This window comes from Fulmarus glacialis, unplaced genomic scaffold, assembly GCF_000690835.1.
Source record: "Fulmarus glacialis isolate BGI_N327 unplaced genomic scaffold, ASM69083v1 scaffold11393, whole genome shotgun sequence".
NCBI lineage: Eukaryota > Metazoa > Chordata > Aves > Procellariiformes > Procellariidae > Fulmarus > Fulmarus glacialis.
The window spans coordinates 2,594-28,547 of NW_009203619.1; the positions used below are offsets into that span (position 1 = coordinate 2,594).

Sequence of the window (25,954 nt, forward strand, 5' to 3'; positions counted from 1 at the left end):
TGTGGAACAACATTGGATCTTGTAACCGATTTTGTTTCATTCTTCTTTTTAACTCTCAAAAATTGATTTTACTATGTTGCAGTGATTAAACACAATCCATTATGATGATGTAAAATATCTGTAAGAGTTGATGCTGGGGCTGATCATAGCGGAGATCATTTGCATTGGATAAGCAAATGCAGAAATTCTTGTTTTATATTTGAAAGTTAATAAAAAGTGATTTTCATACTGTTTCTCCTTTAATGAGAGTATCTGAATTATGTCAGCATTTTGTGTCAGCTGTTGGAAATCAGCTTATGTTGGATTTTTAGAAAAGTTGTTGAATAACCACAATAGCATGCACAATTCATTTTAATGTAAGTCAAGATGCCTGGAAAATGGAAGGCAAAGAATTTGAAACTGTGGGGAGGCGATAACATAATGAAATCCAAACTGATGTTATCAACTGAGCTTTTAAAAAGCTCGAAGAATTAACACTGCATTTCTCATAGCTTTAAAATAGATTAATACCATGATATAATAGAAATCCTTACGTTATAATGATTAGGTTTTTTGAGACGGGAGAGCGCACAATTTCCATATAAAACCAAGGAGAGTGAAATCTGTACTACTTTGTTTATATAGCTTACCTGCTTGATACTATGTTTTACACCATGGAGTTGCATCTAAGAGGAGTGTTAGGCAGATGAAATTATATGAAAGAAAACAGTTTCAGAGATGAGACAGAAACAAGGTATCTCTGAAATGTCCTCATTTTATTAGAAGGGGCAAAAAATCACAGATGTCCTAAGTCTGGGGAATGCTGACCCATGTGGCTTTAGCCAACTGGAAATTTTTCCAGGCTAAAGTACGGAATTAAAGGTATTGAAAAGACTCAACACCAAACTGAAGAGGAAGAAGATGCCTGGGCCTCAGCTGAGGGAAAATGCTGTGGAAGAAGTACTGAGTGTAATTTACTGAGACATACCAGAAGAAGTTAGTGTTTAAATAAGGCACAGTTCTGAGTCTCTTTCTTGTCATGGCTTTCAGGTAAATAAAGAATATTTTAAATTTTGCTATACCTGTTGTGGGTGACCTCCATCAGTCATTACTCTAGTTCCTGTAAAAACCTTTCTTACAGGGGCCTGCTCAGTTCATGTGGTTGGGAAACCCAGAAGTTCAGGCCAGCAGCGCTTGTCCTCTTCAAAGAGAGGACACCGGCATGCATGAAACGGGTTGGAACCTGGGACCAACAAGTGGTACAGGAAAAGTATTACAGAGATGTCCAAAACCCAGCAGGTAATTTAACTATGGGACAGCAGGTGAAACCATCAGCAGCTACAACAAAATGGCCAGGTATAAGGAATAAGTAAGGTTTGTTACCATCTCAGCACCTCACAAGATAGTTTAAGGTGTTGAGTATGTGTTCCTGCAGCATCTGGGTATGCTCAGCTTGCTAACAAGGTTAGTTTGCAGTAATGACTAACTTGTTAGTAATTATGTTTCACCTTTAGTATGCAGTAAATTCTGTAGACTGTCTGCCCTGTGAACATTTGGGTATATGTCATGTATGCTTGCCTTCAATTGTTATGGCCGTATAGCATATATCCATTTTGATGAGGAATCAGATGTATGTTTGGTCTGGCTAGATTTGTTTTTAACACACATGCAAAATCCCAAGTATACTTAAAACAAGCAGCAATGCATCTTCAGGCCTGCCACTCTGTACCCAAGAAACTAGCACACACTGGCTGTAAGCTATAGTAAAAGTCCTGTTAAGAAATGAGAGTGACTTCTGCCCTGACTACATCATTCCTTTATATGTTGGAAATCAAAATCCCCATTGCAGCTCTTTTTATGCTATTTAAAGAGCTTGATGGCTGTGCTTAGTAGAAAAAAGAGTGCTTGTCACTCCCCTACTTAGTTCTGAGGTCAGACCAGGTATCAGAGCTGATCGTCTTTATGTCATACGGGCAACGCAATTTCTGCCGATTTATTTACTTATGATTGAATATTGTAAGGAGTAAGAAACAGCTATTCTGAAGGAGACATTTGCTGTTTCTTTTGATGATTTGATGGAAACCAGATGGACAAGGTTTAAAGAGGCCCTCAGTAAAGCAGGCCCTTCCAGCTAATTATGGCACACAGTAATATAAATGAGAATTATTTCAGTGTCTGTTCGTTCCAGGAATCTCTAAGCTGCCTGAAATAGTGCAGAAATAAGTAAGAGAAATTAATAGAATGACAATTTTCTTGCTTGAGTCAATACTCTAAGAAATTTTTTGTTTTCATCAATCTTTTCAAGGGGGTGATACGGAAGATAAGGAAGCACACTATTGAAAATGTTGCACAGAATAGTTTAATTGGGATTTTTTTTACTTTTTGTCAGCTACAGGACGTCTGAGCAATCCAACTAGCAATCAGTTGTGTAATACCTTGGGTCAAATTCTAAACTGGATGCAGAGAAGGGATGCTTCTGAAGACGGGATTTGAATTGCTGTATTTTGGAGTTGAAGAAATGGATTAGCAATCCACCTAGAATTGTGTAAATGACCATGGGCACATGAATGTCAGCAGTTTAGAACATCTTTGCATATAGCTGATGGGAGATTTCCTCTATTACTTAGTGTTGGTAATGCTACCACATGAGGAAGATAGTGGAAGACTTATAACCCTTTTTACACCTTCAGTCTACATAGCAACATAAGTTTTTGTGGCGCTCGCTTCCAGAAAGCAATCGCTGCTCCTGGGCATGAATTTTGTCCTGTGACTACCTGTAGCTGTTGCGGCATGAAACTTAGCATAACCTGCAAGCCTACCTGAGAACCAAATTGTTGGGCAGAGAAGCCCTTCTCCTTTCCTTATGGTGCAAACAGCGGGTTTGCATACCTCTGCATCACCTTGGAGCTGCAGTGGTGACTGCAATGTCAACATGCACTCAGGCACTCATCCAAACTAGAGCTCCACAGTGTCCGGATACAAGTCACCCTCTAATGAAATCAGGACACTAAAAGTATTAAAAAAAAAAGTTGGCACTTTTTTTGAAGTGTTTGAAGAACTTGTAATCTGTCTCCTTGGCACTGTCATTAAGATAATGTGCACGTATGGATTTTTTTGATGTTGGCCCTGGGAGGTGCTGATACCAATACTGGTGGACTTGCAGGCACACCTCAAGTTCCAGCCGAAGCAGTGCATCCTTGTTACAGCAAGGAGACGTGGCTGGGATTTAGGTATGAAAGCCTCATTAGGCAGGCCATAAACCTTCTGCTTGCTCTGCAAAACCAGGGATATCATTCAAGTGCTCAGAAAATAAGTAAAAATTATAGGAAATTTTAATATTTCAGCCCTACCAGGATTTTAAGCTACTGCAGATAAGCAGGTAATGTTGGGCCTTGTTCTATGTAGTTGAAATCAGTGAGACCTTTATTACTGAATTTAGTGTAAGAGCTGTTTTTTCTCAAAGTTTTTATCCCTGTGTGCCAAATTGCCACTTGGTAAGGCTGTCTTCAACACAAATGATTGAAGCTTCAAAAGTAGGACTTTATAAGGGAAATGCTAATGCAGCCTTAATTATAGCTCCCTAATTCTGCAAAGGGAGCTGGGAAAATGCATTTGTCTAGTTTGGTTAGGCTCAGCTGTAATCCTGTGTTTGGAAGATGACAACCCTGGCATACTGGAATGACTGGGCAACGTGCAGTGCCTAGCCATTTTGTATGCTGCTGCAGTAAGAGTGTGGCCTGGGGTCCAAAATTTGAAGCACTGTAAAAAGGCAAAGCCTCTCCACCCATAGCCTGACCCAGCACCCCTTGAAATCAGCATTAAATTTGCCATCAGCTTACAAAAACACAGCAGCTTTAAAACGTAGGTGTGGGCTGCCCAACAGATACGGTGCCAGAGAAGTCTCATTGAGTTCTGCTTGCTGTAGTGTCGTGGTCAGCATGTGTGGCCATCTGTTTGCTTAAAAAAAAAAAAAAAAAAAAAAAAAAGCAAGCAAATTTGGCAACATACTGCTACTTCTTCCTACTGTTCTACTGTGACCTATTTCTTTACCCATCCCCAGATTTATACTGTCAGTTCTTTTGTCAGGCCGTTGGATAAACACGTGAGTGCTGTGCTCTACTACTGCTCCCCAAGTGGGTTCAGATGGTTTTGCCTTCTGCCCAGAGGTATCCATGAGAGGAGAGGAAAACCAGCGTGGGAAAGTGAGGCGTCATGCTATTTTAGAGACAAGGTATCTGAAGCTTTTTCAGGCCCTGGTTTGGCATGGCACCTATGCACATGCTTCATTTCAGGAGCAGCTTCATTGATTTCACTTGCATGCCTGAGGTTACACTCATGAGTAAGTCTTCTCCTGGCTTCTCCAGGTTACATTCTGATTAAGTCTTCTGCTGATCAGTGGTGCTCTGGCCACTCATCTGATAGGGAACCTCTACAGAAGGCTACAGTGCCTGTGTTAGGGGCATTCTCCAAGCTGTGTATGCACTGGTGTTCGGATCCATGTTTGTTTGCATCTTAATGGTGTAATGGGCTGTAGTGCAGTACAAAAATTGGGTGCTGCATCGCCAGCACCATGAAGCTCTCTGGAATGGAGAGTTCTGAGACCAGAGTGAGTGTTAAAACAATAATGTTAATATTTTTTCCAGCAAGAATCTTCACAGAGAAAAAAAAGAAAATTGTGCTTTGTGGTGTTTAATTGTTTGGGCTTTTTGGCAAGCTAGATGATAAATCACTTAAATTAGGAGTCATGAGAGCCAATTACTGCCAGATATTCTTCTGTTCTGTGCCTCAAGCAGCACTGCAGTGATACTAGTACAGGCAGTGAGTTCTGCAGACCTTTACTAATAGAAGTAAGTAACAGCAATAGACAATCCAAATGAAAATAAGATGAAAGAATTACCCTGAAGACCATTTCCATCTCCTCTAGATGTAAATATCAAGAACAGACTGAGTTATAGCTGTAACGTGTTTGTGGTTCACCACCCTAGGATGCTAAAGGCTATTTATCCACTTACATACAAGTAACTGTCGATCTCAGCTGGCCAGGACTCCCATTCTCAGGCCATTGTACATATGGATTTCCACGGGCATCCTCTTTTTTCCAGTGGAACACTTTTCTATTAATAATTCTAGGATTTTGCATGTTTGCCCAGGATTTGTCCTGGTTTTGGCTGGGATGGAGTTGATTTTCTTCCTATTAACTGGTATAGTGCTGTGTTTTGGATTTAGTATGAGAATAATGTTGATAACACACTGATGTTTTAGTTGTTGCTAAGTAATGTTTACGCTAGTCAAGGACTTTTCATCTTCCCGTGCCCTGCCAGGTGCGCAGGGGGCTGGGAGGGAGTGTGGCCAGGACGACTGGCCCAGCTGGCCAATGGGCTATTCCATACCATATGACATCATGCTTGGCATATAAGGCAGGGGGAAGAAGAAGGAGGGGGGAACGTTTGGAGTGATGGCGTTTGTCTTCCCAAGTAACCGTTACGCATGATGGAGCCCTGCTTTCCTGGGGATGGCTGAACACCTGCCTGCCGATGGGAAGTGGTGAATGAATTCAGTGTTTTGCTTTGCTTGCGCGCGCGGCTTTTGCTTTACCTATTAAACTGTCTTTATCTCAACCCACGAGTTTTCTCACTTTTACTCTTCTGCTTCTCTCCCCCATCCCAGCGGGGGGAGTGAGTGAACGACTGGGTGGGGCTTAGTTGTTGGCTGGGGTCAAACCACGACACCAAATACCTGGCAATCCTTGATGTATCTCTTGATTCTGTGCAGACTTGTGAGTCTGTGTGATGAGTGCATCTTCTCCAAGAAGCATCGAGTATTGTACACATCCTGCATGGCAGCCTGCTCCTGTGCAGTAGATACAGCACATGTTGGATACACTATATATCCACCAAATAATTACCTAGTACCTGAACATCTTCAGGAGCCATCAGACTTTTGCACATTTGGTCAACACATTCAGCAAGTCCATGGGATTCCTGCCTGTATAGATTTTACAGCACGTGCATGCATCGTAGGGAAGCATAGGCTTTCTGCATGTCTACTGCATTATGTATATGGACATATTTGTGCAAAATTTTGTACAATCCCGCAGTGAATGCTAAATGTATTGCAGTTTGAAAAGCAAGGTCTAAAGGGCAGATAAACAGGAAAGGGGAAGAAGAGTAATGTTATAAAGGTCAGCAGCTGAATTGTTGTTTTAAAATTGTTCTACTTTGTTGTGCCTTCCAACATTAAAAGGCCACAGTGGGGTTCTTCCGACAGCTTTGATGGAAGACACTTGGCATTATCCCATAATCTTTAATCATGTTCATAACTCTTTCACTCTGCAGTTTGTTCCATTATCATCAATAGAAAAAGAAATGTATGTATGGGGATTACTCATAGGAGAAAAAAGTGAAGGGCTAAACCTTTGAAATAGGTCTAAAGGTGCAAAGTTAGAGTTTGGAGCTCAACTTTCTAAAAATGGGGTGAGAGTTGGGCTGCTGTGGCAACAAAGAACCTCTGAAAGGTGTAAAAAGAAATCAGATTCACTAGCCGGTTTTGCATTTCTGCAAATACGGAGTATAGAGAAAAGAGGAGGTCAGAAGGCCACTACTTGTTGTGCAATGTATAACATCCATTAAGTAGCTAATTTGCAAAAAGGGTTGCTTTTGCAAGTTGTTAGGCATCAATGTCCTGCCTTTACCAGGACATCAATGTCCTGCCATCAATGTCCTGCCTTCACCCTGTTCACCCAGTGGGTAATCTGAAGACTTACTAGCAGTGGCTTGCCTTTAGCTGGCCAACTGCCCTGTGACCTGATACCCTGCTGGGTGACTGGCGCGAGTGGAGCTGTCGATTAAGTCAGAACTTTCTCATGTGGTGGAATTTACTTCATCGCACAGTTAGTGCATCTATTCCTATATGGTCTTCTGAATTAGATCTAAATATGCCAGCAAGGAAATGGTGAAACCATACGTTGTTTTTCTGTACTTACTATCTTTTTTACTTCAGCAGCTGCCTTTGTACTTGTAGATAATACCATCTTCCAAAGTAACATTAGCTATATTGTCAAAGTAGTAAATCTAAACGTTAGGCATAACTGATTCAGATGTGCAAACTTAACAGGTATTTTTATTGTGAAAAACAATTGTTGCTAAATAACTATCTAACAAGGAAAGCATAATTATACAGAATCTTTTCCATCTCCTGCACTAATCGAATGAACAGAGTTCTTCTGTACTACTTTGCAGACATAATCTGTTACTGAATTATTGCATTAACACTGGGTTGCTGTTTTACCTTTGCCCCACTCAGCAGAAGAGCTTTCAGACTTTTGAACTAGAAAGTCTCGATTATCTTTGTCCTTCTAACTAGAACTGTGTTTATATAGGACCTTGAGATTGATGATATTTTAACTACATTAACTTTCCCTTGGCTTGTTGATGAAGGACCTGCCAACCAAAAGTGGATAGGACTGGGAAGAAGTCTTCCTTTTAACAAGTATTCATTAATTCTTGCTTAGAAAAGATAGGTTCATAAATTCTGTTTACGTGTAGGATCGTCAGCAGATTCTTCCACCCGCTTCTGAGAGTTCAGTTCTGGGTTGAAAAGGTCAAGCAACAGCTACTTGGGCAGACTTTTTTTTTTGTTGTGTGTTGGTTGGCTTTTGACATTTTTAGTTGCTGTGGCATCTACTCAAAATAGGATTTTTAAAACTGCAGTTGATTCCCTGTGATAAAACTGTGGGGATCTTTGTCTTTGAACAATAAACTGCAGGTGACATTTGGGGTTCTGGGGTCCTCACTGTGGAACAGCTTTTTAAAGTCAAGTCCAAAAAATCTTACTTAGGCCATTGGGGTATCTTATAAGACTCAAACCGCAGAGTGTAAATACTTTGCTGTGTTTCTTTCTTAAGCTGATGTCATCTGAAATAGAAATACTGCTGAAGCCATTGTATTTCCATTTGATGAACACTACTCCTGGTAGGTAATTCTAGGTAAGACACTAGTATGAATTGTGCGGGAAGAAACAATTCCTCTGTTTCTAGCAAATCCGTAATTTCGTAGCAAAATTTTAAGATTTTTTAAAAATATTTTTATTCCCAAATTTTTATGGGATCTTCTCCCGTGATTGCACCATGAAGTCATATTAATGTGGGTTTTCACTACACCAGCAACAGCAGCTGCAGTGAATACAGAAGAAAGGAAAAAATTCCTTTGTTATTAATTGCTATTTTGATGATAGAGACAAGGCCTTATCTTTAATCTCAGGGCATTGGCCTTACCCACCTGGTGCAGAGCTCTCTGAAGGGAGCAGAAGCTTTCCGTTACCTTCGTGGGCCCACGGGAATAGCTGGAGGAATGAACTGCTTGACTGAGCGAGTTCACAGGTGACAGATAGCTCGGGGGCCTTGAAAGCACACGTCTGTCAAGTTTCTCGCGCCGTGTAAGACTCACTCTGCTACGTGACATTTCCCCTCCTCAGGGTCATCTACCATGTGCGCCGATGCCGCGGAGGTCAGAAACAAGCCACATAACCAGGCCTTGTCATCTGGTGTGGAGCGCCAGTTAGCATGGAGTGTCAGTCTCGTACACTGCCACCTGAGTAAGTCAAAAGCAAAAAGCCCACAGCTATTGTCCATTTTATTTCCAATGGACTTCATTCTTCTCCCACTGAAACCGTTGGCAACCTTGCCGGCAGGGTTAGCTGGCCAATGCCTTAAAATTAGGGGAAACAAAAGTGAGTGCTTGCAGCTTGAGTGGCCTGGCTTGCTGCCTTGTGATGAGAGCTCTCCTTTGTGTTGGCCTGATGGTGATCCCACTAAAACTAACGAGTTGATGAACTACCGCTACATCATGATGAAGAGGTCTCTTTAAATACAAGTCCAAACATCTCCGTTTGAGTCCTTTGTGGAAGATGGCATGTTCTCCGCAGCAGAGTGTTTGCCTACAGAGCTTTCTTCTTGCAGTGGCTGAGCGCCAGTTCAGGTCGAATAGGCTTAGACTTCAGAGTGACGGAGATGCTAAGTCAAAAGAAAGGAGAATGTTGACAAAACATCCATTTTTAATCAGGGTTCTCCACTGAAAAAAGTGGATTAAAAATCTCTACTTAAGAATTGACTGCAAAGCTAACTATATTTTATTTTAAACTCCAAAGCAGCCCTGGCTTTCTGTATCACTTCTGGCCATCTCCAACATAGCACTCACGCTTGTGAGGGAAAGGTATATTCTTTGTTTCTACCTATCTTCTTTAGAGCAGGTCAGAAGGGTGGATGTGGTTTGCAACAGAATTCCTTGCAATATTCTTCAAGCAAGATGTTGTTGCATTTTTACCTGAACATGCATTTCTGTTCTAGGCTGAAGAAGCAAGAACTGAAATGGGTAAGGGGGTGAGGGAGGAGGGGAAAGGTATGGGTCCTACCGCGTGATCCTGGTTCTTTTCAGTATTATTGGATTAATTAATTTGCTTATCAAACAGAATACATTTTGCACTACAAATTTCTACCAAATTTTCTATTGCTAAAAGACTACAGGAGGATTTCAGGAAGATTTGAAATTACTCAGTTGTTGCTTTGACTAACTGTTGAGTTGATCAAACATTTCCAGAGGTGAATCTTTTGATATAATCTTGACATTTTAACTTTTGAGCAATTTTTTCCAGCATCCATGCAGGCTTCTAGTGTGGGGATTGTCCACTGCTTACCTTTATAATCAGGCAACTGGGCATTTGTCTTACATACTTAGGGCTTGTCATGATAAACTTTGCAGGAACTATGCCTTTTCCTCTGAGGTGCATCATGCTAAGAGAACTAATGGCACTTACTTCATCCATGGTCATCTTGGTCAAAGAAGAAAGAGGCCAAACTACCATCTTCACTAAAAATAGCCAAATACTAAAAAGTAACAGACAGTGGAATAAGGTAGATTAAATTAAAAAAAAAAAAAATTCAGTTATCCAAAGTGTTGCAGTACTGGAAAGAGATTTTAGAAAGCATATGGTTATATTAATTATGTTCTTTAAGGATAGAAATATATAAGGCAGACATGATTGTTCCTATCAAACCATTACATTTAGAAAGATTTTGTTAATATGTTTGCAATGTTTGTTTTGAAAGGAGCAGCCAAGACTGTCTAACTCGAATTGTGGAAATACATCACTTTGCCCGTTAGTGGTGTGCTCAGTAGGAGTTAACGCCCAGGGGACTTGTCATCGTCTCTGTCAATGAGTGTTTTTCTCCAATGAAAAAAAAAATCCATTCTTTCATTAATCCAAAAGATTTCCATGTTTGTCTGGGATTGTTTGGGAGTAACAATAAACAGAGGGCAAAGAAAATCATCTCCATCTGGAAGAGAGGAAGTAATGATGGTGTTCATGCCGAAGGAGTACCTCTGCTTTTCATGGAAACCCCAGGCAGAAAGGAGGATCCCTGTGCTAGTTATTTTGAGGAGAGAAATTTATTTGCAAAGCCCTGCCAGTTGGAATAAGGCACAGAAACACCAAGCTTTTGTACAGGCAACAAGGGCACACACTGCTTTTCAGAGAGTCAGAGGTTTGTTTTCTTCCCACCGTGCTGCGTGGTGTCTTGACCGTCACCACCCCTGGAGCTGATAGCGTTTCACTCAGCCCATCATGGCACAGGTATTGTTTCTTCCACCCGTTGCACCAGGTCAGTGCACTCTTTGCGGTCCTACCATGTCTGGCGCTATCAGTGATACTGTCATTTTCACTTAAACCCTAAATAATAATCTGTTCTGCCGTTTGTGAAGCCTTTGTGGCATCCCTCAGCCTGAGCTGCACTCTCTAAGTGAATGCAATGCTTGTAACTACCAGTGATAAGCAGATGTTAGGTCACTGCTCGTCTCTCTCATTAAGGCAATTAGTGACCTGTAGAAGATGATCAGTCAGGGGTTTTATCCATCTCGATGTCAGTGTCTGGTTGCCTGCTCTGAGGGATGCTGTTTATAGTCCAGTTCATAATTTCTCCCTTTCCTGCTCATCATTATTATTATCCAGAGTGCCTTTTTGCTTCTGTTAGCAACACCAGAATCCCCCATGCCCCAGTTTTAGCAGCTAATGTCCACAATAGGGGCAACTGATCCAGCGCAGGAGTTAAATATAACCGTGTCTAGTGTAAGGAGAAGATTTAATGGGAAATGGTTGGCATTCTTTCTTCCTAAAGGCACGGGGAGGAGGGGGAGAGAGAGAGAGACGTACACACACAGACACACACACGCATCCCACGGCGAGAGCGAGGAAGAGAGCAGGCAAGGCAGAGAGGGAGCGAGGGGGGGGGGAGAGAGAGAGAGATCCCCAAAGCAGCCCTGCGCCTCTGAGCTGGAACCTGCCAGCGCGCAGCCAGCATGTTGGTCCTCAGCCCGCTTGTCTGGGGATCTTACCTGCAGCTTTTCTTCTGCTTTGCTTTATCTCAGACTGCGTACGTTGACAATGTCTTCTCAGTTTCAGCAGGTAAATTGCTTTAAGTCTTGTTACTTTTCCTTGCTTGGAGCTCTCCTCTGCACTCTGCTTCTTGCACTTTCAGGAGATCCGGAACACGGGATCAAAAAAAAAAAAACAACTTCAGTTGCAGATCTCGGTGGAGGAATTTTACATTGCAGACCTGTTCTGCCACATGCCAGGACATTTTTGTTGCTTAGTTGTTTTTGCTTTTTGCTTTATTATTTCTGGTTCCAAACCCCTCCCTTCCCTTCTCCGGGAGAAATAATAGACAAGATCCTCAGCTGCTCTAAAATGCTTTTTTTCCACTGGCTTCTATGGTGTTGTGCTAATTCATGGATCTGGCCCAATTAGTATATTACTTGCATGTCTGCATGTTTCTTTCTATTTTGGATGAGCTTAGGTAGATTACAGCGAGGGAAAGAAAATGAATCTCAATGTATATCTGCTTCTATAAATAAAGCCCTGACCTCAATGAGCGCTGCCGGAGTCCGACTGGATGTTAGCAGAATAAACATCATCTGGCTCTGGCTATGACACTAACAAATACTCGGATGACTTACATAGCAAACAGGAGTCCACTGCATGGAAAATCCCTCCTAGGCAAAGGCAAAACAAATTAGGTGTCAGCTGAGCCGGGGCACTGGAAATCCCACTTAATAGGTTTTACAGTTTCATCAGCAAGACTTTCCTTTAGCCACGTTCTGTGCAAAGGAAGGGGAAAGTTGGCAAGGGCTCTGACTCCATCCCTCCTTTCACCAACTTATGGCAAATTGCTGTCTTCCACCTTCTGTCTGTTACTCTGTATCTGTCGATAGAGATGTTTCTAACTAACACCCTAGATTCCTTCAATGTCAAATCTGAGATGGTTCACCTAAGATTTGTAGGTCAAGGTCAGCTATACCTACAGATCCTCCCTGTGTCTTTCAGATGAAGACAGTGACCAAAAGGGTGCACATTTTAAGGCTGTACATAAAATCAACCTTAGACATGAATCTAAAGAGACACGGCCTTTCTCTCTCTCTCTCTCTCTCAAGTCTCTGGTGTCACCACAGAGCCAGATGGTTTACATTCAAGGCATTTAAGAGAGAAGGGTGATCAGGAGGGTCGCTTGTATGAGATGATAGATTTCTGCACTAAATAACAGTAACAGTATGCATGATTTCTTCTAAGGGTTTTTAAAAAATCTTTTAAAATGTGCAGAGCAAGTACACTGTATTTCATTCCCAACGGTTATAACAGTCCATTCATTTAAAGATATTCTTATTCAAATAATAAGATTCTGAGGACCACAAGAGTAATGCAGATATCCTTTGGGGAAAAGCTCTACAGCATTTAATAATGCAGCCATTAGAGTTCTGTAGTCATTTCAGACAGCTTTTAAGATAACATCTAGAGAATCCTAATGTTCGAAGAAATACATCCTTTGAAAAACAATTTAATCCATTCTTTCAAACCTTTAGGAGCTAATAATTTTTTCTGCTAAGCTCTATAGGATGCTGAAAAGCATTTACATTTGTTATAATTTCTGTTCAATTGGATATGCTTTTTCCATGATGCTGAATTAGTTAATGCTGAGGTACAGGAATCATCAAGATTTATTTTCTCTGATATATTCCAAATTGCTCTGCAATACCATGTAAGTTACTAGACCTCAAAAATTGTTTTGAAGAGCTTTACATTTATTTGACATTTGTAGATGCCACCCAGACAAACAAGGATTTCATGTTTCCATTGCCTGCATGGCCTGGCCTTTCTCCTATAGCACACACTTGTGTGTCTAGAGAAGCCATTTAAAACTGTTCTCTTAAAAAATAACAGTTCAACAAACCAGTCCTTTCTCTTCTGAGGGGAAGTTCCCATTTCTGCTGAAAACATAGTAGAAGAGGCAAATATGAAGGAAAACGCATAGCCTATTATCGTCCACACGGGTGCTTTGGGGCAGAAGGGTACTTTAGTATTTCATCAACAGCTATGTTAACAAGGAGCTATGAAAACCATTTGAATCCCTAATTCTGCACCAGTGAGAAAGCTGAGATAGAATAACAATAATTGCACAGCAATAAAAATATTTTACAGCAGTAGTGCCACACGTACAGGTTTAATGTTAGCGATGGTATAGTATCAAAGTAGAAAGAGCACCTGGAGATGGCAGGCTAATCTTCCAGCCAAATATCAGGTCATGAAACAGTAACCTATGCCTAAAGCCCTTGAAACTGGCTGTTGATAGCAGCAGATGCCGCCTGGCTGCTCTTGGGGCCAGACTCCATTCTGCAGTAGAATATTTTCCACCGTGCAGCCCCCGGGCCTTGCCCACGAGAGACCCCAGGGCTCCCCAGGCAGCCACTGCAGCCGACCGCGGTCCCTTCCTCCTCCATCCCCGCAGGCCGACAGCTTCTGGTTTCAGGCTCGGAGAAGGTGTGAACCCGATCAGGATATCTGGTTCCCAGTGTGGCAGCTCAGGCAAACCGCCGCCCCACGCACCGCTCCGCAGTAAAGCCCCGCGCCAAGCTCTTCCGGCCAGGCCACTGAAATTACCTTTATACCCAGCAAGCTCTTAGTAAGGCTTTTATCACAAACATATTGTAAACGTTTACTTGATAATATGTGGAAAAAATAACATCTGGTGGATGATTCAGTCATAATCCCACTACGGCAGGGCTGGATTAAAGCCATACTTTGGGGAGCTGTTACACACCTGTGTGCCATTATTACTTGCTAATCGGGGCTATTTGGTATGAAAAATGACATAATAAAAAATTCCTTTAGTGCTTTGATTGCATCTGCATTTTAAGAAACATCTCCTAAGAAAAAAGCAACAAGTTTTCTATTTTCTGGTAGAAATCTCACAATGGGTACAGAAGGGAAATTAATTCCATTTAAATTCTCAGTTATTTTAATGGTTTCTCAAATGTTCTGTGACTGTCAGCTGAGTCAATTATTTGTATCTGGCACCAAGATGTAACTTCACATTTAAAGAATGGATTTCAGCACTGTACTTGCAAATTCTAAAACTAATCACATTTAACAGTGAGGATGTTCTTAAGTGACAACTTGTCTTTCCTATAGTTGGGAAAATACGTTTGGATATTTTCCAGGTATGTCTGAAAACTTCTGGGCTAAAAGTACTTTTATGTCTGTCCTCATACATCTTTGCATAGCAACAGGTCACAAAACAGTAATTAGAAAGCAGAGATAAACAACCGGTAGGGGGGGAAACTGTAGAATAACCGGGGAAAGAAGAATAATCTGGATCTTTGTCTGTTTTGCTGCCAACTCCACCTTATAGTCTCATCAGCCTCAAGCAATGGCGCATCCTTGTTTCCGGAAGTATTTTGAATGTCATGTCAGCTCCAAATACTTGAGTCTCCTGGTGCTGAAGCATCATTTCTGGAGGAAATGCTCGAGGGAATAATATTACAACACGCCCAAGCATGAGGCAGTGGTTCCACGTGGCAGTGAAGGCCCCCAGGGGTGGGCAGCTCAACCCTCCGGGAGACAGCAGGTTTCTTTTCAGGGTAACCTGTCGTGTCCCACCCTTACGCCACTGTGTTTGTGGTGTCCTTTATAACCATTTTTCAGAGCTCTGCTCTGCTGAGGTTCCTGCACTGTGCACTTGAGGAGGTTGCACTCACGTGATGAAAACTAGGCGTGGATTTTATACTCATTTTTGGTAGGGTTACATGAACCAGTCTGCACCTTGTGAGAACCAGCCTGAAGGAAGCCACCTTCCAAATTCAGGTAGTAGAAAGACTCTCTTCTCTCCCCCTCGTTCCTTCTCCTCCCCTATTCTACTCATCCAGGCTGAAGGTTTTTGAGGTTTTGCAGAGAGATGGGAAAGTATTTAAATTAGCAGCAACTGCTGGAGAAGAACAACAGTATCTCGATGCTTCTTCTAACCCAAACTGCCTTTTACGCATGCCACAAATGTATCCCTCGATTGAATTTTCTCCTACGATCAATACTGATACACAGCCCTATGAAAAGAATATGGTTGATTAATTGAAAGGAATGAAATGGGACAGTAACGTCTGAGTGCTATTGGCAGTTTTCTTCATTCTTTCTTTGCCTTTTTCCCATTATTTTCCCAAAGAAAAGGAACACCACGTCTCACTGGGCAGGTGGCACAGCCTCTTTGAATTGGGAAGGTGTAATATTAACCTGCAACCAGACCTCGTGTGGGATAGCTGCAGAAAAGAGTTCAGCTTTGTTGTGGGCCGACACTTGGAGCAGTAAGAGCCACAGTGAAGGGCAAGGCGGGTTGGGAAGAGGAGCCGTGCAGGGTGACAGCCTTGGCTGGGCAGAGCGGGGGGGGACCTCGGTACCCCCTGCGTTGCTGCGCTGGGCGGGGAGGGCGTTGTGCATTTGTGAGAGAAACAGCGGGAGAGAGAAAACACAAAACCAAGTGGTGATTCCTGACATCGAGGGAGTCGGGATCCTGGCTGCCTTTCTGTAAAAGGGATATCTGACCCCATCATTGGGTTTTTTTGTTTTCCTCTAATGAAACAACCTGCAGGAACGATAAATATTGTCAAAATGGACAGCAGAGATGTCAGGTGGATGTTTTTTGTTTCTAAAGAGAGTAATTGTAAATATTTATTTATGTAAAATCACAAGGGAAAAAATTATCAGAGTGCTTGCAGGAGTAAGAAAGACGCAGAAGGAATTTAGAATAAGACCAAGAGCAAAAGCTGGAAGGCTCTCAAAGGCAGCAGCCAGAGCCTACTGGGAAAACAGCCCAAAGGGTGACTAGCAAGCAGAGGTGAATCTTTGAGGAGCAAAAATATCAGTCCAGGGAAGGAAGCCGGGCTCTGCTCTGGAAAGTCAGCATGGGCCCAGGAGCTGCCCAGCATCCTGACACCGTTGGTCCAGGGGTTTCTCATGGAACACACATGCGCAGGAAAGCTTTGGTTAGATTAAAATTCCTGATGGAAATGAGCCACTGGCAAAGGGTACAGCTCCTTTAGGAGAAGGAAAGCAAAGTATCATTGGCCATAAGAGAAGGCAATCACCTGCCTGTGGATCTGGCTGGGCAAAGGTCTTGGGGCTGGACTCGGCTGGGCATTTAAGAGATTTCTGTCTTGTTTGTGGCTCACAGAAGCCTGAAAGGGAAGCAACAGGTTCTTTCAACAGAGTATCTCTTTGCTTGAGAGAAAAAAATAACCTTGGGATTGGCCATTTGCACTTGATAGCCCAAATGAGTGGCTAGAATAGTAAGGCAAAAGAAGGGTTGTGTACTGATTACCCTTCTCAGCTGATAGAGAAGGCAGTTCCTGAACAGCCTCTGGGGAAAGGCTTGGACTGGTAGCAAAATAACAGTCTAGTATGGTGTGGTTACTGTTGCTTTAAGTAAATGGGTCTTTATGATAAACACAGTTACATTAAAGAAGCACCTGCTTTGACTTTACCTGTAGTTTCTCCCTTGGTAGATACAAACTGTGAGAATCGCAAATTGGGTTTCCTGCTCAGGTCAATGCGGATAATACTCAGGGATGAAATTACCTTAGGATTCGTAGACCCCTCTCTGGTGGCGTATGGTGCAGCTGCAGGTGCTGAGTCAGGTGAGGGCAGAGCAGCCACGCTGGTGCACAGCCTGTCCACCACTTCGTGCCTGCCCCCTGATTCCTGTCGGGAAGGGCAAGGGTAAGACTGGTGCAAGCTGCAATAGCAAAGGACCTCCAGGAGGTCCTGTGAAATTAACAGTAGACCAATGAGTAGAAGCCCACTTGATCCTGTGGGTGAGGGACAAGGAAAGGACATCAGAGGCAGTTCAGGGGGGTGTGGCATTTGCCTTGCAGCAGTAAATAAAAATCAGAAGTGGACACAGCCACTACTGAGGAAGATGGAAGCTGGTTGCGATAAGGCTCCTTAAATACAGCTCTGGGTCTTGCATGCAGGAGAGGAAAGGGGCCTCTGAACTGCTTGTGGCATTACTGGATGACAAAGCACTCGGCTTGTCAAAAAAGATTCAGTGACTATAATGCAAATGAAGGGAAAAAAGGTGAGTACAAGGAACGTTCACCTGCTCAAGAAAATGCATGTCAAAGGACCACATGGTCTTCCCTGTGTTCCCCTGTTCCCCCTGGTTTAATATAAAGGTTGATTTGGTTGGCTTCATGTGGTGAGCTGATGGGAGCAGAGACCTCCTGAACTACTGAAGCCAGGTTTGGTACCTGGACTCCTGAAGTGCAGGAAGCTGGGATGACACCGGTGGCCAGTTCAAATTTTTTTTCTGGGACAACATTTGTGTTACAAGTAAGGCAGCTGTCCAACTTGAGACTGTGGAATCTCCTCTGGAGACACAACCCAAGCAAAGCCAGTATTTTTCAGGTAGTTGTTTTGTGGTGAACAAGTTCTCCAGCTCCCAGGGCCAGAGGTCAGTACAGGAGCTGAGGCAGTGCTTGCTTGGCTTTCCAGCGAAGGAAGCAGTAACTGATTTGAAGGTTTTTCTATAAGCTGTGAATGTTTCTGACAGGCAGCGACCAGTTCGAAAGGGAACCTCAGCTGGAAGCGATGCTGCAGCTGGCATGGAGATCCCAACTGGTTCGAGTAAGCCTGTCCGTGCTGTATCATTGCTGTGAACGAGCATAGCACTATCTGTAGTCCATAGGTATTGGATGTGCTGGTGAATACTAGATTTTTGTTTTCACCAGACTGGAACGTGGAGGCTTAAATTCCAGCAGAGCAAAGCAAGCTATTTCAAAATCAGGCGCTTTCTGTGAAAGGATGGGAGCTCCACTGACAAGCAATCCAGAGTGCTGTAAAATCAGCTTATTCCCTATGTCCTTGTAGACAGATAGTGCTTGTAGGCTCCTAGACAATTCATTTGTGGGTTTGTCAGTATTACCAAGCCCCTGCACAGGAAGGGAACAGTCCGTGACTTTGCATTTTAGCCTCCTTGGTTTTTATAGTCTGTTTCATATCAGACACAGAGGCTTCCCGTGGGTGGGCTGTACTGGCACAGGAGCACCAGCAGCATGACTGCAGCAAAAGAAACTGCTAATCTTAGCCAAAACTATAGAAAAATATCGTTTGTGTTTACACAGGAGGAAGTTTGTTGTCAGGATCGGCCATGTATCCCTGCAGTCTTTAACTCTTGGTGCTAGGATAGTGTGTGATTGCAAAATCAGGGGGCACATTCAGCTGTAATGCAACGTAGGACTCACCCAGGACACCTCCAGGAGACCTATTTCATTCCGCAGCTTAGTAGGTAGAAGAGAACTGGGAAAACCCTTCAATTCTAGGGGGAATTCTTTGAGGAAGAGCAGAAATAGATGAGAGAGGAAAACCCCAGAGGAATTAACAGACTCCAACCTAGATCTTCTGTTTCTTCCCTTCTCCTCTCCAAGGAATCACCGCTTTAATGAAAAGGAAATTGGGGGGACGCTTTCTGTAGTGACACGACTGTAATGGTAAAAGGGCATTTGGGGTGAGAAGATGGATATAGGAAGAATGCAGAAGAGGACTGAGGCAGTGGGGGGCGGGGAGAAAAGCTGTTAGCCATTTTTCTCAGGAACTAGCAAGCGTGTATGCATAAATACATGCGCCCGGGGAATGCACACAAGTAAAGGGAGATGCTTTTGTCTAAAGAAGGCAGTGCTACAATTTCAGTTTTCTTCTACCCAGGGAAAAGTGTCGATGGGGTTTTTTTTAGCTTCTTGAAACTACAATGTTAATGACTTTTTACAATACCAAGTCAATACAGAGTTCTTTTTTGTGAAGGCAGGAGAATAAAGTCAGCTGGGCTGTGAATCTGTTGCAGCGAGGGAGTCATCAGGAATTAATTTAGTCCATGGTAGCAAAGTTTCAAAGCAGAGTTTGAAGGCATTTCTCTGAAGTCTTTCTGAGCACACAGCAACACCCCCAGTCTCATAGGGATTGTCTGGGACTGTCTGAGCATACGGTGGAGCAACATCAAAGTCAAGTACACGTTTGATCTATGCCAGCCCTGACAGATTATGGTCTTGCAGTTGCAGAAGGGTGGCACTGGTGTCTCTTGGCTTTGTTGCTACTGATCTCGCAGATAAAGTGGGAGAGGACTGCGTGGCAGGGAATGACACGTAGAAGTCTTTTGGGACTGATGCAGCAACCATCTTGTGTTAATATTTAGGGTTTCAGGCTCTTCTACAGATTGTAGTAGGTTCTTAGGCTTTAATATTTAGAGTATTTATAATATTGTTCTGGTGTGACAAAGAGTTGAGTTTTACAATCCAGTTCATAAAATGACTGAGACGAGATACTGTGATTTACCAGACTGGAACTCTGTTTCTGGTATTGTAATTGAGTCATCCGTGGCTTTGGGGGAGTTCCTTAACTTCTCAGTGCCTCAGTTTCTCATGCAACGAAGGGGAGCACATAGAGTGGTCAACATCGTTTAGCAGCTCTGGATCTCTGCAAATGGAAGGCAATAAAAGGAAAATTGCACAAAATAACCCTGTTGTGGTTACTGGGGTTTATAAGCCATGGGTTTACTTTATATATTTATATTTTATAAACCCATATTATAACCCACTGAAGTGTTCCACCCATCAGATTTTATTGGGATTTTCATGTTCTTGTGAAACTGGAGCGCAGAGCCAACCTAAGCAAATGCTCCTCTCCCTTTCTGTACTGATCTCAGAATTTTCCTTCTGCAATCAATCTGAGAGAACACTATATAATGGCATATGTGTTGCCCTCATACATGCACACACACACAGATTAAATACCTGAAATATTTGCACATAGGGAGTAAAAGCCCTTTCTGTTGCTTAGAAATCTCACAGGTCCCTTTGCTTTCCCGCGTTTTGCCACTTCTGCAGTATTTTCTCTAAGGCTGACCTGCAAAGATGCAGCCGCCCACCAGTTACCGGCTGGGCTGCGAGGGGCTCGCTGGGGCCTCGCTGCCGGGGAGCACGCGGGAGGCGCTCAGAGGTGCCGGGGGCTGCCGGACGAATATTGGGTGGGGACGGAGGACAGAGCGTCCTCGCTCCTCCGGCTGGGGGAACACCGAGATCCGCCGTCCAGGCAGTGTGCCAGGGTTCGTGCTATTGTCAAGCTTTTTGAAGCGCGACTGATTTTAAATACCGTTATTTATTTATTTATTTATTATGACAGCTCTGAGTGTGCACCAGCTGGGAAAGTGCACATTACTGCTGCCACAGCCCGTAGCCACTTTGGGGATTAGAAACAGAGTATTTTCAAATTTTTATGAGTTTTTCTTGGCTGAAAAGAAACTTGCAAGGTTTTGGCTGGAGTTCTTCATTTTTTGTCAGAAGGGTAGGGAATTAATTTCTGATCAGCTTTGCTCTGTTCCTTAAAGACTCTGAAGCCCCATTTCAAGCAGGAGGACACCAGAAGTGGGGGAGAGCTGCAGCCCCACGTCTCATCCCAAAACTCCCACGGGAGCTTCCTGGGTCACCACCTGCTCCACGCAGGCACCATTGATATTATTTCCTTGGCATATTTACATAGGAAAAGATATATTTAGGCCGTCGACTGTAAGGCCAAAGTTCACAAGGATTCTGAGAGAAGCAGACTGTTTGCTAACCTGACCCATCTCCAGACCCGGGCTGTATTCCCGGCTCTGCTTATATGTGCTTATAGCACATTTGGGGTCACAAAGCCTTGTAGAGGGCTTTTTTAAAGTATGTGTTGTCAATGCTGGTGTATGTCTTTGGGGCTTTAAAGGAGAGAGTAATACCTGCATCTGCTCTGTAAATAAAGGATTTTGACCTGTATGGCTCTCAAAAGGCACCTTTGACAAGCTCTTAAACTTTCCTAACTTAAAAAGAAAAAGCGCCTTAGTCACCTTGCAATAGATGTACAGAATGGTACTGGGTGGCTGCTGCCCGTGGCACGCTGCTCTCCTTGCAAGGAGGGTAAGAGGAGCCTGAATGAATGACAACAAAGCAGATGAAAAGTCTCAGTTTCAGCTGGCCAAAACCACATTCATTAACTGAACAGTTTGCCCGGCTCGTTTATTATTAATTCTGAATGCCGTCTGTGATGGGGTGTCAGCCATCTGAGGTCTCCATCTAGCAGTCACGCCCGTCACAAGCTGGGCAGGCCACCAGCACTGCTGCTCGGGGTGACAAGCCTTTGGATGGCAGCTCGGCTTCCCGTCAGGGCTTGCTGGATGAATGTGGTCGCAAATAGGAAGGGGAACACGTGTTAAGTATCTTTTTTCTTTCTTGTCCTTTCCTCCTGACGGTTGGCCTACAGCTTTGTGATTTTAGGATAAAGGTCACTTTCATGGTTTACTTACAATTTTTTTTCAATGAAATCCTGTACACCTAACCTGAACCCAGGACAGCATTTCTCTGGTACCTCCGATGCAGCTGGCGGGGTTCATAGGGTTGAAGGTCAGCTCTAGGAGCAGCTGTGGGAGGGCTAAGAGACCTATGTGCCCCACTCTGGGGGACTCAGCCTGGGTGAAGGCTTCTCTCTGCCTCCGCGTTGGACTATCTCAGATCAGACTTCCCAACTTCCAGCTATGGTCAAACGCAAGCAGTCTGCAGGAACAAAATGAAACATTGCAACAGCTTGTCTAAAATATGTTATTTTCTGAAGCAACCATTGCTAGTATACCCATAGGTTTATACAGTCACTTTCTTGAATTAGATTAACATATAGTCTGGACTGTAAAAATAATTTGAGTTTGAAAATGATAAAGACTTTCTATTTTAAAGCTGACTATTATAATTCTTATGTTCTCTGAAAACAATTGCCACTTAGACTAGTCATACAAGGAGTTTTTCATTTTGTCTTCCTTCTCTTATTGAAAACGTTGTTTCATACTGAAGCTGTTGAAAGAGCAGTTTCCATATGAGATATGTAAACACGCGCTCTGTGTAGGCAGGGTCTTCGCATTTCACAGAAAACTATGACAGTCCTATTCTTGGGCTGAGATTTTTTCCACTGATGGGGACTGGAGTATTCTGAAGCTGTGTTTAGCAAACAAAGGTAACCTGGAGCCTAAAAATATACATTGCATTTGCAGAGAGCATGTAAGCGTGTCAAGGTAACCCTTTTGTGATATACAAAACAAGCCAATATTGTAACGGTTGTACATCTTGGATCTATCGCAGTTACAAAATCCATAGCAATGAAATGCAGTGCTTATTGGAAGATCAAATTATAGCAGTCATACCTGCAGTCACTCTGTGACTCACTCGTTTTTTTGCTCCCTCTTCTGTCATATCCACCTGCCACACCTGAGTGCTGGAGGTCCTTGGGTCCAGGACCAGCCTTTTCTTAAATATTTTCTTTACAAGTACACCTTCCAGAACATAGCCATAATTAATGATAGAGCCCCATAAATATTAACTACTTCCATCATTGTATAATTGATATCTATTCTATATAATAGTAATAGTAACTAGATACTTTTTTTTTCTTGTTTTCGCATTGAGATTAGTACATGCTATCACTGTTTATACCAGCAAGCCTAAATTGGGTTTCACCCTAACTTGTGGTACAGTAGTATTAGAATAAGACTATAAAGACTGAAATCAATGGCTGTTTTGCTGTCAACTTGGTTAGCTATAGTGTTTTTCACAATAAAAGCTGTTCCACAGAATTTCAGACTTCGCTGCCAAAAAAGGAAAATCCCGATATTTTATAGCCGCGGACTTGACTTTACTCATGAGGACATGATAAGTATCCTATTAAAGCTATAGATGTACATCTATATTTAATCTTATCTTTGCAAAATATTTAAAGAACAACGCTTTAATATCTTCCTTTTTTTTTTTTTTTAGTAGCAGTACACTACAGTGCCTGGTAGTTATCTCTTAGCAACTAAGCCACATCGGGCCAGCTTTGATATTCTTATTCTTGTTGAATTATAATAATCCTATTGAAATTTAGCTAGATCATGAAATAAAGTAATACTAAGAAAGAGTGATGATATTGGAATGTGGCCTAAATTAAAATAATAACCACATTTTATATCCTGTTAAATTACAAGCTGTCCATTACTTTAAAAATATACAATTTAGTCCCAATGCAATATGTTCAAATACAATCCTGAAATTAAGATAACCATAGAAGTATGTATGGTAAAAATTTAAGACCCTAGTTACACCTGCGTAAGAGTGACTGAATTCAAGGTAAGCCAATACAGAATTTAACTCTACACATCTTTGTATGTTATTGCTTGTGCAAACTGGAGACAGGCAGACTCAAACCTTTGCTACTTTTTAAAGAGCATTGGCATTTTCAGTATATATTTAAAGCTTTAAATGAAACAATACGTCTCTATCTTTTATTACAAATCTCCTGCCTTTCTCTTAAATTAAAGTTTTTGGTCGAGTTTCATACTTGTGACGAAAGGTTGAGAAAAAGGATTATGGATACTTTCAGGTTTTAATTGACTCATCTCTCAAAGATACCATTGTAAATAGTGTTTTGACAGAGAAAAAAATCTGGATAACATAAACTACCCCTGAATGCTGCTGAATCACACTCCTCTGGGCAGCTGGTTTTTGTGCATCAGGACTGAGGGAAATGCTGTCCCCATTAACATGGGATGGTGGAACTGATATAATACATTTTCTGAGACATTTGAAAAACTAGAAGTAACTCTGTCCCTTAGAAAATCTGCCTTACCTTGAGATGTGATATCCAGCCTGCGATTGATTTGCACACAAATCTAGCAATTTTGTTGGGTTTGTCTGCCTAGAAACTTAATTTGAAGATTTTCTATTAATACCAGATACTTTACCATGGGCTTTTCTTCCTACTGTATTTGGCTCCCTGCCACCTTTCAAGTCACAGACACCCGTTCCAGCTGCCATTAGCCAGAGGAATAAACCAACAAACATAAATAAATATTTGCTTTCCTTGGCCAAACCTTTGCAGAAGGCCCCCACCCTAGTTTGTTAGGTATTACCCAAGGAGTAAATAGATTCAGTAAAAAAGACATTATAAATGCATCATCTTCACGTCCTTTCTCTGTGAATCTTTGGGCACAGCTTATTTTGTTGATGGACGTTTTCCTCTTAGAAAAGGGTAAATACATTGCCAGACACAACTGAAATCCTACCTTACCAGTCAGTTGGTGGCAAAGCTATCAGCTAAATCTGGGTTGCAGAGTATTTATTCTTATGATGCAGGAATCAGAAATAAGGCAACGTGATTTCAGTCCCAGGGGAAATATAAGCAAATGTGCTGTGGAACAACTTCCCACTCTGTTATCACAGAAGTGCCTGAACCAATTCGGTCCACGGGGAAGGTTGGTGGGCAACAACAGGGAGGGCTTTCTGGTGTCATGCGGGCTGTAACAGGAACCAGAAAATGCTATTTCTAATACACTTTTGGAATGGGGGAGGGGGGGAGAGAGAGAAATGTTTCAATCTATTTTCTAATGTTGCCCATCTGAAATTTTCCAAAATCAACCTGTGTCATAGCCACATTAATAGCTTAAAACTCCGCATAGCCTTCAGCACAAAAAGGATTTAGAGACTTAAGGGACCACCCAGGTTCTTAAATCCCTGCTTGGATTACAGTGTTACAATCAATGCACACAGGATGTAGGAAAATCCTGTGGAATGAAAACTTCTCTTATTCTGTCAGAAATGTTTGTGGTGTTCAAGACAATGGATGAGTGTTTGTATTGAACAGATCTCCCTTGTTTGGAACAGAAGAAACATCTCGGTGGCAGAGCGTGCTGCCTCCTCGGCCCTCCTCCACCGCCCCTGTTTCCACCACCGTACTTCAGGCACGGCTGGAGCACTGTAAGTGTGGCCCGGGAGTCTTTCTCTTCTTTTTACATGACTTTTTATGTATGACAAAGACTGAAGTGTCCTCCCAAGCACTGCTTCACGGTGTCATTCAGCAAACCCATCTGGCTGTGTTGATATGGCTCTGTCAGGCCAACCATTCGACCTCCCAGACTGGGGCTTGAAGTAAATCTCAAATAGATCAAGGAAAAATGAGGCTGGGTTTGTTCAGGTAGTTAACTCAATTAACTTAAAATATTCTCCTTACTATGTTTTGGGAACTTTCTTAGAGTAAGGCAATCCTGAACTAAAGGAAATGGAAATGCAATAAACCAAGTAAGGACAGAAAGGCAATATTCCATCCTGCACAATGATTTCAGGGTGTACACTGTGTATGTGCCCTGTTTTGCATCACATTTCCCTTACCCAGTAGGTGAAATGAAGTCCAAAATCCTCCTATGGAATCTATTCCCATCATTTCATTTTGCAGAAAGAAAGATGTGTTTGGGTTGCTGGTATGGGGTTTTCACTCACCCACCTATGCACATACCTGCTCTATATGATATGCATCCATACACATATGTTAACATATGCAACATACAGGATACAATGGGTATCTGATATAGCAGTTTGCCCAATTACTCTTATTGCCAGGGTCTGTTAACTCCAATATGTTTTACATCCCAACATTAAGAATTTTCTACCTACTCAGTAATTCCTATTTCTTAATTCTACTACTCATTACCATATACAAATACTGCAATTATTGCTAATGTTATGTAAGTAATGATTAGTAAGATGTCTGACAAGAACTAACCCAAGAAAAAACA

General features: G+C 42.4%; 1 protein-coding gene across 1 annotated transcript in view; it reads left to right on the forward strand.

Moving 5' to 3' along the window:
• The first annotated feature begins 16,894 nt into the window (after positions 1-16,894).
• Positions 16,895-25,954, forward strand: part of COLQ (collagen-like tail subunit (single strand of homotrimer) of asymmetric acetylcholinesterase) — a 36,211-nt gene continuing 27,151 nt past the window's right edge. Inside the window, exons 1-3 of the mRNA XM_009574705.1 lie at positions 16,895-17,064; positions 17,897-17,970; positions 25,027-25,139. Coding sequence (XP_009573000.1) covers positions 16,895-17,064; positions 17,897-17,970; positions 25,027-25,139 — 357 coding nt within the window. The remainder of the gene's footprint in view (positions 17,065-17,896; positions 17,971-25,026; positions 25,140-25,954) is intronic.